The sequence below is a fragment of the Callorhinus ursinus genome, unplaced genomic scaffold (assembly GCF_003265705.2).
Source record: "Callorhinus ursinus isolate GAN/ISIS: 27379988/994484 unplaced genomic scaffold, GSC_fseal_2.0 scaffold2, whole genome shotgun sequence".
Taxonomy (NCBI): Eukaryota; Metazoa; Chordata; class Mammalia; order Carnivora; family Otariidae; genus Callorhinus; species Callorhinus ursinus.
This window is the reverse complement of record NW_027397064.1, coordinates 19,683,125-19,700,189: the sequence shown is the minus strand read 5'-3', so window position 1 is coordinate 19,700,189 and position 17,065 is coordinate 19,683,125. Positions and strand designations below refer to the sequence as shown.

Here is a 17,065-nt window from a genome sequence, read left to right as displayed (position 1 = left end):
ATAAATGACCTTTTCCTAACAATAGCTAGCCCTCTCAAGGTCCTGGAAACCTTGCTTCCAAAATTCCTTAGAGACTTACGCTACCCCCTAATCCCCTCCCAGATTGAAAGTATATATAATCAGTCACCTGTCACAACCCCAGTGCAGCTTTCTGCCCACAGGTCCTGCCCCTATGCTTTTTTTTTTTTTTTTAAGATTTTATTTATTTATTTGACACAGAGAGAGAGAGACAGCGAGAGCAGGAACACAAGCAAAGGGAATGGGAGAGGGAGAAGCAAGCTTCCCGCGGAGCAGGGAGCCCGATGCGGGGCTGGATCCCAGGACCCTGGTATCATGACCTGAGCCGAAGGCAGAAGCTTAACGACTGAGCCACCCAGGCGCCCCCACAGGTCCTGTCCCTATGCTTTAATAAATCCACGTTTTTGCACCAAAGACCTCTCAAGAATTCTTTCTTGGACGTGGGCTCTGGATCTCACCTACCTACATTCGAAAACCCCAACCACTTTCTACAACAGTGAGCATGTCAGGCATTTTGACTGATAGCCCCCACCTCTAGAACATCTCCCTAGATTGGCCTTCCAAATTAAATCTCACCTCCTTCCTTCCGAACTAGCGACACTTCAAACTATTGGGAGATCTTTAGCAGGTGTTGTTTTATGCCTCCTGGCCTGTGCATGTCTCATTCCTCTGCAAAGTAAGGAATCAATCCCACTATCAGCAAAGTAAGGAATCAATCCCACTATCTGTTCTTTCAGCAGTTGGTTCCAATGCCATCGCATCTGTGAAGCCTTTCATTATCTCCCCCTTTTGATTTTAGAGAAGTTATGTGACTTTCTGGATTCATATTCATACTCAAGGAAATCGAAGTCCACAACTCTGACACAAAACGCTGCAGGGGTGACTCTCAACACCAGGAAACGGAAATGAACCTTTCCGTGAAGTCATTCCTCCAAATCCAGGTCTAGAGACCCGAGCAACTCTACAAACCCCTTCGTAGAGCGGAACGCAGGGGCTGCGCATGCTCAGAGCGTCAGCGCACAGTCTCCCCGCCTCTTCCAGGCTCTGTGGGAAGCGGCTCTTTTTACGACACTCTGGCTCAGACTCCGCCGGACCTTCCTAGCGGCGCTCGGGGTTCCCGCCCGGAAGAGGCTGCCGTGGCACCCGCGCACCGGCAACATGGCGCGGTCCGGGAATAAGGTAGAGAGCGTGGATTTGGGCCTTGCGGGTGCAGGGAATCCGGAGAGGGTGGTTCCGGATCGGGAATCATGGGATCACGGCGGGCCACGGCTGGGTCCCGAGGGCTGGCCGGAGGGATACGGAGAGACCCGCTGGGGATCTGGAGTCCGAATACCTGAATTTGAGCCTCGCCCACTCCCCATTCACTCCGCCTCCTCAGCACTCCCACCCTCTCCACCTCCTCATCCCACCACTTTCTCCTTTCCGCCTGCCTCCTTTCTTATTACCCTAGTCCACCCTTCTCTTCCCTTACTTCCTTCACCTCCTCCATTGCTTTTGAGCCTGGATTTTTACAGTCTATAGGAGAATGAAATTTCGCTTTGATAAACACCTACCCACAGATTTGTAAAACTTCAGAGAGGGACCGTCAGTAAAACATGTATCTTAAAATGTAAAGCGTCATATTACCCCATCATAATCTAATATTTCACATTTATCGAAATCTTACTCTGTGAGGCACTGATCTAAGCGCTTTATTCCTATCTCATGTAATCTTCACAACAAGCCCATGAGGTGAGAATTATTATCCCCAGTTTACAGTTGGGAAAACTGAGGCATAAAGAAAGTGAAATGATTATCCCAAGGTTATCCAGTCCCTGAGAGGTGGAATTCAGATTTGAACCCAGGCTGCCTGGTTTCAGAGTCATCTGTGTTGCTAGGAACCTATGACCCTCAGTGTCCCAGATTAATAATAGACAATATGATGAATTTTTAAAATGGTTTTTTCAGTGTAGGCAGAGAGTGGTGGTTGTCTCTGGATGATCACTAGAGAGAGGTGTGTTCCAGAGAATTATTTGTTCATCCAAACATCCAAAGGCTAGGCCCTTTAGTAGGCATCTGGTATACAGATAAGCGAGATAGGAGTTTGAGCAACTGATCCGTAGTCCCCACAACTCCCCATTGGGGAATGTTGATTAAAGCGATTATGAACATTTGATGCCACTTACCTTTCTGTTCCTCTGTCAGCTGCTGAAAACATTGCAGCTCTAATGGAGCAGCTGTTTATGGCAGGTGGACTTGCAGCAAAATTCTAACAACCTGTATTGTTTCCTTGTGTATTTTTTTTTTAAGATTTTATTTATTTATTTGACAGAGAGAGACACAGCAAGAGAGGGAACACAAGCAGGGAGAGTGCGAGAGGGAGAAGCAGGCCTCCCACCGAGAAGGGAGCCCGAGGCAGGGCTTGATCCCAGGACCCCGGGATCACGACCCCCCGAGCTGAAGGCAGACACTTAACGACTGAGCCACCCAGGCACCCCCTTGTGTAAATGAAGAGTTGCTATGCTGCTCAGTTTCCCTTTCCTGGTTTTCTTACTATTGCCGGATAGGAACTTGAAGTATCACACAGACCATTCTTCTGCTTCCAGAAAGAAGTCCTATATTGTAAAACCCTTTGATGCCATTTTCTGGATACTTGATTCCTAGTAAAGGACTTTTATTCTTCTAAGTTAGAGTTTTCTGGACAAAAAAAAAAAAAAAAGTTTTCTGGACCAAAAAGCCTTTATCATCTAACTTAGAGTTTTCTGGTTTAACAGAGTTTTAAAACCGTTTTCTGGTATATTAGATAAATGGAGTGACATATCTTGGAACTCTTAATTTCAAGATTCTTATGCTCAGGGCATTGAAGCTATGGGGTGTAAATTTTATTGTTTTCAAAGAATTTTGTAGTTTATTATCACCCTTTTTTCAAACGTCCTGTCTTTACTCCATTAATTTCTTAATACTAGTGCATTATGTTCAGGGCGTCTGGGTGGCTCCGTTGTTAAGTGTCTGCCTTCGGCTCAGGTCATGATCCCAGGGTCCTGGGATCGAGCCCCGCATCGGGATCCCTGCTCGGCGGGGAACCTGCTTCTCCCTCTCCCACTCCCCCTGCTTGTGTTCCTTCTCTCGCTGTGTCTCTCTCTGTCAAATAAATAAATAAAATCTTAAAAAAAAAACTAGTGCATTATGTTCTGTGCTTTGTAAACTAGGGAAAAACTTAAAGTCTTTCTTTTCCATCTGTTGCCTGAGATATAACCAAATTTAGAAATCATCTGTAACTTCTCTCATAGGAATGCATCCAGATTTTTCAAACACTTTTTTTTTTAAAGTAGGCTCCATGCCCAGCATGGAGCCCAATGTAGGGCTTGAACTCATGAGGCTGAGATCAAGACCTGACCGAAGACCAAGAGTTGAATGCTTAACTGACTGAGCCACCCAGGCACCCCAGATTTTTCAAACACTTCTAGGGTCAGGAGATCACTGCTTCAGAAAACAGTAGTTCTTTTATTGGTCACTTCTTTTTTTTTTTTAAAGATTTTATTTATTTATTTGAGAGAGAGAATGAGAGATAGAGAGCATGAGAGGGGGGAGGGTCAGAGGGAGAAGCAGACTCCCTGCCGAGCAGGGAGCCCCATTCGGGACTCGATCCCGGGACTCCAGGATCATGACCCGAGCCGAAGGCAGTCGCTTAACCAACTGAGCCACCCAGGCGCCCTATTGGTCACTTCTTAATGTTATTTTTCTTCAAACCAATCTTCCTGTAACTTCCATCTGTTGATCCATTCCATCTCTCTCTCTGACCAGTCCTTTTATAACACAGCTGCCAAATAGTTGGAACTATCATGTTCCCCTAAATCTTCTCATCTGCCTCAAATATCTAGTTTTTTTCCAACTGTTCCTCACAACCCATGTTCTGTAGATCTTTCTCTAACCTGCATATTTCATGTTCTCTTGTAATTAGTCTTTCTCATAAGATGTGCACAGAACTGCGCACAGTTTGTCACATGTGGTCTGATTAGTACAAAGCACAGGTGAGACTCACTGCCAAAGACCATTGACCTGGAAAAGACCTTGGATCTCATCTAGTCCGACAACTGTTTCCTGCCTAGAATTAACAGCGAGGTTAAGTGACATTCCCAAGGACTCAGAGCTAATTGGTAATAAAGGTGGGACTAAGTCTCAGATCTCCAGATTGCTAACCTAGTCTTTTTTTCACCATTAGATCTTTGTTTCCGTCCTTGAATTCAACACACTGTTGATACGACCTAAAAACATGAGATAGGTGTGGGGAATGTAGTGCTGTAGCCATGTCATACTGGTGACACATTATAATCCATACTGAAATCGTGAGTTGCTGTTTGTTCAGGTCTCCACCGACTCATATTCTTTCGAGTTCTGGATGCCAAACATAGAACTTTGCATGTAACTGTTTTATTTTAGTTTGTTTCCCCTATTTCCTTAGTCCGTCCGTATGGGATTGCTACCTAATGACTAGGTGTCTGTGTGGTTTCCTCTACCTATAACTCCCCTTATTCACATGTTTGACTCCTGTTCTTTAAGACTCACTCAAAGATCACATCCAGAAGCCTTTTCTGCCTCCTTACCCCTCATTTATCCCCTCCACCAGTTTTGGGTAGATGCCCCTCCCATGTACTCTCTCAGTGCCCATGGCACACATCTGGCATGGAATATTGTGCTGTTATTATTTGTTTATGTGTCTTTGTCCCCTACTAGGATAGATTTGGTGTCTTAGTCTTCATTTTAGATCCCCAGTTCATGAACTGATTCAAATTGTTGGGGTATATCGTTTTAGTATGTATAGATTGTAGCAGTCACCTGTTGCCACAAAAACGCTTCATAACAAGCTACCCCCAAATCAGAGCCTTACAAAAAAAGCATCTGTTCTCATGCTTGTGGTTCTGCAAAATCAACTGCAGTTTGTTTAATGTATTTTGGGCTCAGCTGCGCTGGACTTAGTTCTGGCCTATAGATTGTTTTCAGGTTTGCTCCCCTTGGGTTTATTCTTGGGCTCAGGCCGAAGAACAGCAGCTTCCTGGAGCATGCTCCTATCCTGGCTTTCTATCTTTCAGAAAATATTAGGACTATTTAAAGTTCCTCTGTAGTAAACATTTATATGTCTTATATACATTCTCTAAGTAGAACACTCCCTCTCCCTCTTAGGGAATGACCTGCATTCCCTAAGTCTTCTAGAGTATAGGTTCTGTGGGTGAAATAAACATAGGCCATACCTGTTTTCTTTTTTTATGACCATTATCAACATTTTCTCACTCTGGGACTTTATTTCTAGGCAGCTGTTGTACTGTGTATGGATGTGGGCTCTGCCATGAGTAACTCGCTTCCTGGTGAAGAATCCCCATTTGAACTAGCAAAGAAGGTGATGACCATGTTTGTGCAGCGACAGGTAAGTTTCACACTGGTCTTGAGCTTATAACTCTTGTTTTAACTGCTTGTTGTCTCCACTTAGTAATGCAAGATACCAGCCTGCTTATGATGTCCAGCCTCAGTATTTTTGGTACTTTATTTTTTTTTTTTTAATTTTTGTTAGAGAGAGATAGAGTACATGAGCAGAGGCAGGGGCAGTGGGAGAGGGAAAGAGAATCCCAAGCCAACTGCATACTGAGCATGGAGCCCAGCATGGGGGCTCGATCCCAGGACCCCGAGATCATGACCTGAATCAAAATCAAGAGTCAGATGCTTAATGAACTGAGCCACCCAGGTGCCTCCAGCCTCAGTATTTTTGGGAATCTGAGGAGTTTTTTAACATATACTTATGTGCAAGTCCAACTACCACTAGAGCCTGACCTTTTTTTCTTCCTTTGTTTTGGCCCCTCCAGTAGAAATTATAATTTTTATCAGAAACAAGGCAATGTAAAAATGTTTACAAATACAATCTCTAGAGCCAGGTGGCCTGGGTTTGAATCTTTGCTCTGTCATGACTTTTACTAATCTGGTAATCTTAAACAAGTCCTTCAACTACTTTGTGCCTATTCCAGTTACCTTTTGCTGATAACATATTATCCCAAAACTTAATGTCTTAAAGTACTTTTTTTTTTTAATCATCTCTCCTGGTTTTAGGGGATGACTGTGTAGCTCAGTTGGGCTTCTTGTGGTCGCTTGTGCAGGGGCACACACAGATGTTGGCTGGGCTGAATCACCTGAAGGCTAAACTGAGTCGGATGTCTAAGATGGCTCACCCCCATGGCTAGAAGTTAAGCCTCCGGCTTAACTCCAGCTGTGAGCTCAGTTGGGACTGTCCATCAGAACCTTTACATGTGGTCTTTCCATGTAGCTTGGGATTCTTAGAGGAGGGCGGCTAGTTCTAAGAAGGAAGGTTCTAAGAGTGGGTATTCTAAGAGACCTGCATGTGGCTTTTTATGACCCAGCTTTAGAAATCCCAGAAAGTCATTTCTGCTCTTAGGAGCCAAGCAGGTCACTAAGACCAGCTCACATTCATAGGGCAGGAATGGGAGGTGGGGGTGAATAAGACTCCCCTGTTGATTTCTGTCCCTTCTACTTGGTATGACTGCTACTTTTCCTAAGCCCATGAACTTCTGCCTCATTCATTGGCAGCTGCTGCCCCTCCTGGACACCTCCATTGTTTCTTCTGGGTGCTGTCCTCTTCACTAGGCACTGTGACATACCCCCGTCATCCTAGATGTTAACAAATTCTAATGACCTGGAGTCCTTGATGTGTCAAGAGAATGCCTCTAACCCCATTCCTGGTTATAGTAGTTTGTGTTATTTGTATTTAAGTAATGCTGCTATGCCTAAATATACAGATTTTTGTTTTTTATTTTATTATTTATTTATGTTTTTAAAAGTAGGCTCCTTGCCCAATGTGGGGTTTGAACTCACGACCTCGGGATGGAGAGTTGCATGTTCTACTGACTGAGCCAACCAGATGCCCCTAGATTTTTTTTTTTTTAGAGAAGCTGTGCTTCCAGTTTTTCTTTTTGGCTTTGCCTCTTCCTTGGGAGTCTGAATCTGGAAGGCTAGGAGACAGCACCTGGTGCCAGTCTCATGCTGCATTCAAAATTTCCTTCCCTCTCCTGGCTGAGGTTTTATTGTTGAGCAAGATTACCTTGCCTTAAGATGAAGTCTTGTCCAGGACACAGATAGAATTCTAGCTGGGCTGCCCCGTAGTGTGCTGGACATGTTTGAACCTCAACAGCTAGAGTTTTTTCTCCCCATGTGCAGCTGGGAATTGTATCTGGAATTATTAGCACACTGGGAATTTAACAGACCAAACAACAATAAAGAATGACAGAATCCATCCCCTCTCCCCTTGCAGTGTTCTTCCCACTGATGGAAAAGGCTTAGGTTAAGTTGGTCGGAAAAGAACCACCTTTTGTGTCAGATTCTGTTTTTTGTTTTTATATTTTCTTGTGAAATGTTTCAGGGCACCTGGGTGGCTCAGTCAGTTCAGCATCTGCCTTTGGCTTAGATCATGATCCTGGGGTTCTGGGTTCAAGCCCCATGTTGGGCTCCCTGCTCAGCGGGGAGTCTGCTTCTCCCTCTGCCCCTCCCCCTGCTCATGAATGCACACACTCTCTCTCTCATTCACTTTCTCTCAAATAAATAAAATCTAAGACACACACACACACACACAATTACAGATAAACTTGAAGCCCCCTATGTATCTCTTCCCAATTCTCTCCTTTCCTCTTTTCCTCAGAATTTTCAGTCATTACCATGCATATTTTATACTTCTGGATGTAAGCATATTCATAAATAATATTTAGTATCGTATGAAACTTTAAAAAATGGTGTAATGTTTTTATATGGTACCTATAATTCTGGAACTTATTTTTTCTCAACCTTATGTTTTTAAGATTTATTCATACTGATAACCATGCACAAATTTATTCATTTTTTATTGAGGTGTAATATTTTGTTCTATAAATATTCTGTCGTGTGTTTTTGCATTCTGTGGATGGGTAGTTAGTTTCCGCTTCTCTCCTGTTACGAACAGTGTCCAAGTGAACCCTCTTGAAGTGAATGTTCTTGTCCTTGTCTTTTTGAATACATGTGCAAGAATTTCTCTATGGTGTATGTACATATAAGTGAAATTGCTGGGATACAGGACATGAACCAGCAATTATTTTTCTAATCCTCTGGAAAATTGAAACCTTGAATAGTCATTCCAGAAAGATAGACTAAAATAATTTCAAATTATCCATAATTAGTTTTCATTGAGAATTAGAGTCTGATTTGGCTGGAAGTCATCAAGAGCAGTTACCACTCTCCACTCCCCTACCCCTAAATTCTGTTGAAATGAATGATAGGACCTATACTCAATGAAAGTCTTAGAGCCTAGGAATTGTCTGTCATTGTCCCGTGGGCCATCTAGCCCAGTGTTCTGTTGTTGACGGTGGCCCCAGGGAGATGCCATAGGGAGTTATGGTTGTCTTACTCCCTGAAGGTTAGGTATCTAGTGGCTTCCGGGTGATACTCAGTGATTCTTAACCTTTTAACGTTCTTCTCTAGGTGTTTGCTGAGAGCAGGGATGAAGTTGCATTAGTCCTTTTTGGTACAGATGGCACTGAGAATGCCCTTGCTGGTAAGGATCAGTATCAGAACATCACAGTGCACAGACACCTGATGCTACCAGATTTTGACTTGCTGGAGGACATTGAAAGAAAAATCCAACCAGGTTCTCAACAAGCTGACTGTATCCTTTTTCAGCCAGAGAAGACTCTTTAAGAAATTTCCTTTAATCTGGGGAATCATAATCTAGTTTGGTGAGGCTCCCTAGAGTCCCAGCTCTGAGTATATGGATGTTTTTGGCTCTGGGGACATTGAGGTGGTATATGTTAGGATTTAATGTGAAATTAATTAGTTTGGATTGGGCCCTCCAGTTACTAGCCCTTTCTCTCTACCAGTGATACTGAGGGGTTGGGAGGCACCATAAGGGGAAGATACTAGTGGGTATATTTGTGTATTGATATGTGCAGAGGGATTGGTGGTCGTGATGGTTAGAAATGTTTGGATGTAGAGAAGATATAAGTAGAATATAGCACTAGTATTCTCAGTGCTTTCCTGGACGGAGGGTATTTTTGTGCCAAAAATCAGACTGACATCTAAACTGAGATTTCTCATTTCTTCCACAGATGCTATGATTTTAAGGGGTTACTCTTACTTTTCTAAGCAGTAATGGTATCCCTGATCACTGGGAGGTGCTGCTGTGCCTAGTTGCAAATGCTAAATTTTAACTCACTTCATCTTTAAGAATAGACTATAATCACCAAAAATGGATTCCAGATATTGTAAAATGGCATCATAATTTTTGTCTCAATGAATGGGAATATGTTAGATTACCTTTGAGTTTATTTTATTTATCCTTTGATATATACTTTGGTATATAGCATATGTGAGTATATGTTAGTGAAATAAACTTTGGAAGAAGGTAATTTGGCAAGTACTTTTAAATCATCACAGAGTCAGTCCAGAGTCCACAGTTGCAAGCCCTGTGGACCTCACTGGAAAAAAGTTGCATGTTCTTGGGATAAAGGGACTGTTTAGTGGTATCTTCTGCCCTTAACTAGCCAAGTCCTGGATGCACTCATTGTGTGCATGGATGTGATTCAACAAGAAACTGTGTAAGTGTCTCAACTGAGGAAAGATGGAAATGAGCCTCTCAGCAAAAATTGCATGTTGATGTATTCTGTGCATAGTATTCTGTGCGTAGTGTGATTCATTGTAATCGAGCCGCATGTTTGTGTGGCTAAGGAAACATTTGATAGAATTCAGTGGTCCAGTTTGCCCTTTCTTTTTTTTGAGTTTAAAAAGAGAAAGGGCTATAGTTGATGGGAATTTTGCTGGGAGAAATAAATGTTTGGCTTATTTCAAGTTCCTTCCTTTTTGACTTAATTACCAGGAACTTTAAAAAATGTTAAGTTGTATTGTTCCTAATCTTACTGAAATTAAATACATGAAACTAATATAACACCATATGTTAACTAACTGGAATTAAAATAAAAACTTAAAATTTTTTTTTAAAAGCTAAAAAATTAAATGCATAGCTCTGGCCACAGCTTCCTACTTCATTACTTATTTAATTGCTGTACCTTTAAAATGTGGGTCTTTGAATATATACACACCCACCCACCCCTTGGCTGTTAGGAAGAACATTTGCACAAAATTTGCCTAAATTTGTATTATCATTTCTCTGTGTATTTGTGTAAAATCCTGCCACTAGCCCTGTGAGTGGAATCAGACCAGGGTATTTGGAAAGTGAACCCTTGCAAGGCTGATGTTGTCATCACTGGGAGAGTTCCTTGTTTACATTCTGCCTAAGTGGAGGTTGGAAAGGGATCCTTTCTAATCACAGTGACCACATCATTGGGATTTAATATTTCCATAATGCTCAAAAATTTTGATTATATGTTTTGTAGATTGTAGCTATTTGATTATATGTTAGTAGGAACTTAACTAAGCATCAATGATACATGGGATTCTAGAATGTAATCACATTTGTTAACTGCTTTGTTAACTATCTAGATTTGTTAACTAGATTCATTTCTTAGCCTCTTTCTGCTCAGTGACCAAGTATTTTTGAGTTTGTGGGCAATAATTCAGAGAATGATTTCTAACTGTGATAACTCTCTTTTAGAGGAAAGAAGTTTGAGAAGAAGCATATTGAAGTGTTCACTGACCTCAGCAGCCCATTCAGCAAAGATCAGCTGGATGTTATAATCCATAACTTGAAGAAATTTGGCATCTCCCTGCAGTTCTTGTAAGACCATGAGAATAATGTCTGAAGACCAGTCCTATACTCTTATAACACAGGGAGTGGGGCCCCTTTATAGAGTGCTTGGTTCCCACGAGTCTTCTGTTTGTGCTTAGAGTCGAAATATGTCTGATGACTGACTTCAGCAGACGTTCGCTGGAGTACCTGCTATTCCAGGAACTCTTGAGTTTTGGTGATAAAGGGATGAAAGTCACAGTGAAACAGGAGTTTAGCTCAATAGCAGATTGTTTGTTGGCTCTTCTTGGACTCAAAGAATTGAGGAATCTTTTGAGGATATTCAGTTTATCTCTGCCTACATAGAGGACATTATACAAACAATTACCAGATTGATGGTTTCTTTTGTTAAACAGCTCTAGGGTACTGTGTTTTGCAGGCAGTAGATGTTTTTAGGGTAGAGAGAAATGTCAATGTGAGAATCATTTTAAACACATAGAATGCTTATTTATAAGTCTTTTTCAAATCTAATGGATATGCACATTTATGTAAAATGTAATTTGCTTGTGTGTATTTAGAAATGGAGTGTGCAGATTACAGGCAAAAATGTTGGCAGAAGGGGTGCCTGGGTGGCTCAGTGGGTTAAGCATCCGACTCTTGATTTCGGCTCCGATCATGATCTCAGGGTCATGAGATCTAGCCCTGCACTGCGCTCTGTGCTGAGCCTGGAGCCTGCTTAAGATCCCTCTCTGCCCCTCCCCTCCTCCTATCCCCCACCCCCATCCCCCACCCCCCGCTCACACACACACACTCTCTCTCTCAAAAAAAAAAACGTTCACAAAATATTTCACAATTCGTTGCAAGACAATCTCTCTCGTTCCCCAATAACTTGAATGCCCCCCTTCCCACCCCAGGCATTTACTTTCTTTATCTTCTATCCCTAACAAGAAAGTTTTTTCACCACACTAATCCTGCTGCATTCGAAACCCGTTTTAGCTTGTCCTCTATTTTTGGTGAAAGCAGAGTGATGGTATAGGATGTTGACTTATTTGTCTTCTGGGGACACTCATTTTTCAGACTGAGAGCTGTGCCAGGAAGCCTCTAGCTCAGAGTGGTAAGCCTTTGGCTTCTTTGAAATGCTGCTATGGGGAATTAAGAACCTCTCTTGCATGTATGTACCTCTTAAGACTGCTGAGGGGCATCTCCTTTCTGTAGAACTATAGAAAAGTAGTTCAGAATAACCCATCAAAATGATACTTGTAAAGATAGTACTTCAGAGAAATTAAGTGCTTTTTAAGTGACACTTCTTATTGAGTTGAGGTTTTCTCAGTACTTCAAAAGCCCTGCCTGGCTCCTCTTCCCTGTTCATAATTTCAGGATGCCTTTACATGGTTGAAGCATACTGCACTTCTGTCAGTGTCATTGGAAAGGGCTTTTTTGTCTGAGTGATACTATAAAGTGTGTTGAAGAAGGAACATAGCCTTATTGTAGGTCCCTGTTTAGTTCCGGTTGTGTTTTTTCTTGGGCAATACGCTCTGTTCCTGTGCTATAAATCTCCAGCATACAGAGTGGAGTTTCTGTTTTAATTGTTAGTTGTACCCAGGTATGATTGATCGTTCCAGTTGGAACAGGCCCAAGAAGCACTGTGTTCTGAGCAAGTTCATTCCTTGGACCTTGTTTTTAGTTTCTTCTTTTGGCTGTTGAGATATATACATTTTTTTGTGACCACTTTTTTGGGGTAGAAAGGACTGTTATTGTGACTTCTTTTTCCAGGATAGCTTCCTGACTCTTGACTTTCGTGTCACTCTCCCCTTTTTCCATGTTGCTGTAGTGGAAACAGCAATGGCCTGGTGCAGATCCTGTGTGCCATACCCCGATCCCTGGCAGCTCTTTATCCGATAGGTCACACAGGACATGCATATCTGTCATGTGGAGTGCACGTAGAAAACATTTAAATAGGGAGCGCTATTTTATTTATTTATTTATTTATTTATTTATTTATTTATTTTAAGATTTTATTTATTTGACAGAGAGCACAAGTAGGCGGAGAGAGAGGGAGAAGCAGGCTCTCAGCTGAGCAGGGAGACCGATGTGGGGAGACCGATGTGGGGCTCAATCCCAGGACCCTGGGATCATGACCTGAGCTGAAGGCAAACACTTAACTGACTGAGCCACCCAGGTGCCCCAGGGAGCGCTATTTTAATGATAGCAAATTAAATGGTAAAGAAATTACCTTAAAAATAACCATCCACATAGGGGTGACCAATAGGTGATGTTGAGTGAACTGAAAAGTCTACTGTTTGGGTTTCAGGGGCAGTGAGGTGATACGCTGCCTTGGAAAGGACTTTGTCCTTCAGTCAGGTGACAGTCTTTGCTGTGTCACTCACTAGCTGTGCGGCTTGGCCAGATTAGTTCATCTCTGTAGCTTCAGTTGCTTTTTAGGAAATGGAGGTAGAAATCTCTGTCCACCTAATAGATAGGATTAAATGAGGTTGTTTGCATGAAAGCATTTGTAAAGAGTCATATAGAATATTACCATAAAGTGTGTTTGGTTGGTTGATTTTTCAATTTGTATATTGATTATTGAATATCTCCGTGACTGGTAATCCCAATCTAGTTTTAGTCTCATTTCAAACAACTGGAGTGGAACACAAGAACAAAATTGATTTGCCCTATTTCCAGCAATTAAGTGATGTCTGTATGGGAATTCTAGATCTACAGTAATAAAGGTAACAGTATTTGAGTTTTAAGTATTTTGTACACATTCTGTGATTTAATCTTCATAATAACATTGAGGGATCATTAAAGTGTATTTTATTTTTTATTATTATTCTTTTTGGCTGCCTAGAACATCGCCCACCTTTTTCTAGGAAGAAATCCTTCCTACGCTTTATTTATTTATTTATTTATTTAAAGATTTTATTCATTTGTCTGAGAGAGAGAATGAGAGAGAGAGAGCACATGAGACGGGGGAGGGTCAGAGGGAGAAGCAGACTCCCCGCCGAGCAGGGAGCCCGATGCGGGACTCGATCCCGGGACTCCAGGATCATGACCTGAGCCGAAGGCAGTCGCCCAACCAACTGAGCCACCCAGGCGCCCCTTCCTACCCTTTAACCTCATGACTCGACTGAGGGCCAACATCTTCTAGTCCCCAGGCTACCACTGATACCCAGCTTGTTTGAATTTGAGACTAGAATATAGTATTAAATACTCAGTCCATTCTCTTTGGTAGTAGAGCTGGGCAGTGTGTGCTCGAGTGCACTCAGGCGATGTGGAGGCAGCCAGGCAGAGAGGGAAGCCAGCATGAAGGCACATGGAGACAACACCGAGACAGTGGGAGGGTCAGGTAGTCCTTGAGGTGTTTGCGACTGGGTCCAGTGGTCCTGAGGCCATGTGCAACCCTGCACTTTCAGTTATTTGGTTATATAAACCAATAAGTTCCCCCCTTTAGCAGGCCAAAAAGGCTTTCGTCACTTGAAACTGATAGAATATTGACTAAGGTCGATAAGCGCCATTTGACAGATGAGGAATAGAAAGCTCTGGTGACCGACATGCCCATTTTCTCATAGCCAGTGAGCGACAGTCATAGGATTGGAGCCCAGTTTATTTTTTGGCTTCAGGGCTTGTCTTCTTAAATACTGCTGATTTTTTTCCCGATAGTTTGCCTTTCCCCGTTGGCAAGGAGGATGGAACCGGGGACAGGGGAGATGGTAACTCAAGCTCAGACCACCATGAACCCTCCTTTCCTCTAAAAGGAATTACTGAGCAGCAAAAAGAAGGTATTCGGATGGTGAAAAAGGTGATGATGTCTTTAGAAGGTGAAGATGGGCTAGATGAAATTTATTCCTTCAGGTAAGAACTAAAAACTTCGATGGCAACTTTCACTTGTGACCATGTAAATTTCTCTTTTGATCAGGGGGATCCCTAATTAGCCCCTCTTGAATTAGCCACCATTCTTCAATGAATGTTCTGATTTTTATTGAAGAAACAGTGCACCAACCCCCGATCCCCTTTTTTAAGTTTGTGTGGTTGGAACAAGACTTCTGGTTTATTTCTAGGACAGTGTGTATGAGGTTTAGAAATGTATAGATACCGCAAAAGATTTAACAAGTCGTAAAAGACGAGATAGTAGATTTCTTCTTTATGCCAAGTTTGGGGCACATTTCCTGGGTCCTTTCTTTTCATTCACCTACAAAATACATTCCTAATTGTGAAAAGTGGTGTCAGATCCGAAATACGTGGTATCCTCTTATCCTCTGATTGAGGTTTTAGGAGACAGTATACTTAACTGTAATAGACTTTTTTTTAAATTTTTGGTCACAAAATAGTTTGTTCAGACAGAACAGAACAAAACATCCAAAACGTAAAGAATTTATAATTTACTTTTTTATATGGGTTTTGTAAAGGGAAAACAATTTAAGAAATGTGAAATCCCTGAAGTGCCATTTAACAATAAAGCAGACTGCCTTTGCAACCATTCAGTTAGAGACTATGGGAGAGACTGTCTCCTCTTTGGGTTAGTATTCTTGGTTGGAATTGGACATGCACTTATTCTGAGCAAAGAACCCGAGAGGAGTCTGTAGCATCCAGGACAGTATGTGTTTGAAGGGCCGGACTTAGGAGAACTGTGCAGTGTGGCTTGTGGAATTTCATGTTCTGCAGGATAATACCACTGAATGTTCATGAGTTAATTCTTATTCATCAATAAATACACAAAATACAGGCGTTTTGAGCAAAGTTCTTCATTGAAATAGAAGTTCAACAATTCAGATATTTTTGAGTAGTTAAGTGATATATGCCCAAATTTTTTTCTCAACCACAATTTAAAAATTTTTATTTATAATATATTACAAGAAATACAAATAGTACATCCTGATTTTTAAATATATCACCCTTGAAAAATTGTAGGTAATGGGAATTTTACAAATTGAATGGTGGTTTCCCTTGGGGTTGGAAAAGGAATCAGTAAAGAATCCTGTAAAGTGATGTTTCTTGTCATAATATGTGTTCTTAACTGTAATATATGCAAATATGTTTCTAACTTATTTCTTTCAAATTTGGACGTGGCTTGCTCTAATGTGAGAATGTAGGTGTGAAACTAACAAATTTACCATGATATCATGAATGAAAATTGTAGGCCAAACAAATTAATGTTAAAAAAAGTTTATTTTCCTGTGTCATAGCGAGGAGGCAAATTACTGTGTATTATCCTCACAATTTGAAGATACTTTGATTTGATACAACAGCCATTATCCACATATGGCTATTTAAATTTAAATTCATTAAAATTAAGTAAAATTAAAAATTTAGTCCCTCGGTCACACTAGCCACATTTCATGTGCTCAGCAGCCTTTTGGACAGGAACGGTTAGAAATAGAACATTTTTATCATTGCAGAAAGTTGTACTGGACAGCACTGGGCCATACTTGTCCTCATTTAGACTTCTGCTTGGGGAGATTCAGGTCAACTGTGGAAATGATCCATTTGCTCTCAGATGTTACGTATTAGATGCTAGTCTTTAGAATTTCTCCTGGAACTGAATTCAGACCTCACAGTGGTTTTAGATGGGACTCAAACCAGTGAGGTCCTATGGATAGGTTAGATCTGGTTCAGACCCCTTCATTCCCCAACAAGTCCAAAGCCAAGGAATAAACTCTGTTTTATTTGTTTGTTTGTTTGTTTATTTATTTCCATAGACTTGTGTTTGTTATAGATTATTTCTGAAAATTGGAGTCTTTTGAAACCTTTTTTGTCCATAACTTTGCATAATGAGGATAATTCTTTTTACCTTCTTTGTAGATCTATTTTTCATCTGTACCAAGGGGATTGATCATGGTCTGGATTTTTTTTTTTTAAGATTTTATTTATTCATCAGGGAGAGGGAGAGAGCACAAGCAGGGAGAGCGGTAGGCAGAGGGAGAAGCAGGCTCCCCGCAGAGCAAGGAGTCCGATGCGGGGCTTGATCCCAGGACCCTGGGGCCATCACCTGAGCCAAAGGCAGATGCTTAACTGACAGAGCCACCCAGGCGTCCCTGGAATATATGCTTTGACTATGTTTGGTCATTGGTTCCTTTCTTAGTGACTACAACAAATTCTGTTTCCTATAGTCTTCTCTGCTGTGTTTGATTAGGGACCAGATAAAAATAGAATTGATCTTCATTTATGTTCAAATAAAGTAGCACTCTACATTGTGTTTGTTACTTCCTGATTCCCCATCTCCGTCCAGTAAAAAACCTAGTTATCTGCTTTAGCTTAAGACTAAGTATGGACCAAATTCCTTTATTCCCTGGAGATTTTTTAACTCTCTCCATTGTGTGCTATCTGCTTTACCTTAAGACTAAGTGTGGACTAAATTCCTTTATC

The 17,065-nt window shown here is 41.5% G+C and overlaps 1 protein-coding gene across 2 annotated transcripts in view; it reads left to right on the top strand.

The window, feature by feature from the left end:
• The first annotated feature begins 1,059 nt into the window (after positions 1–1,059).
• Positions 1,060–17,065, top strand: part of XRCC5 (X-ray repair cross complementing 5) — an 88,179-nt gene continuing 72,173 nt past the window's right edge. Inside the window, exons 1-6 of one of the 2 annotated variants that reach the window (XR_012374237.1) lie at positions 1,060–1,197; positions 5,306–5,419; positions 8,506–8,689; positions 9,569–9,617; positions 10,631–10,753; positions 14,363–14,554. Coding sequence is in view for 1 of the 2 variants with exons in the window: in XM_025891933.2 (XP_025747718.1) it covers positions 1,177–1,197; positions 5,306–5,419; positions 8,506–8,689; positions 9,569–9,617; positions 10,631–10,753; positions 14,363–14,554 (683 nt within the window). In the remaining variant the exon portion in view is untranslated. The remainder of the gene's footprint in view (positions 1,198–5,305; positions 5,420–8,505; positions 8,690–9,568; positions 9,618–10,630; positions 10,754–14,362; positions 14,555–17,065) is intronic. The other variant, XM_025891933.2, reaches the window with a different exon arrangement.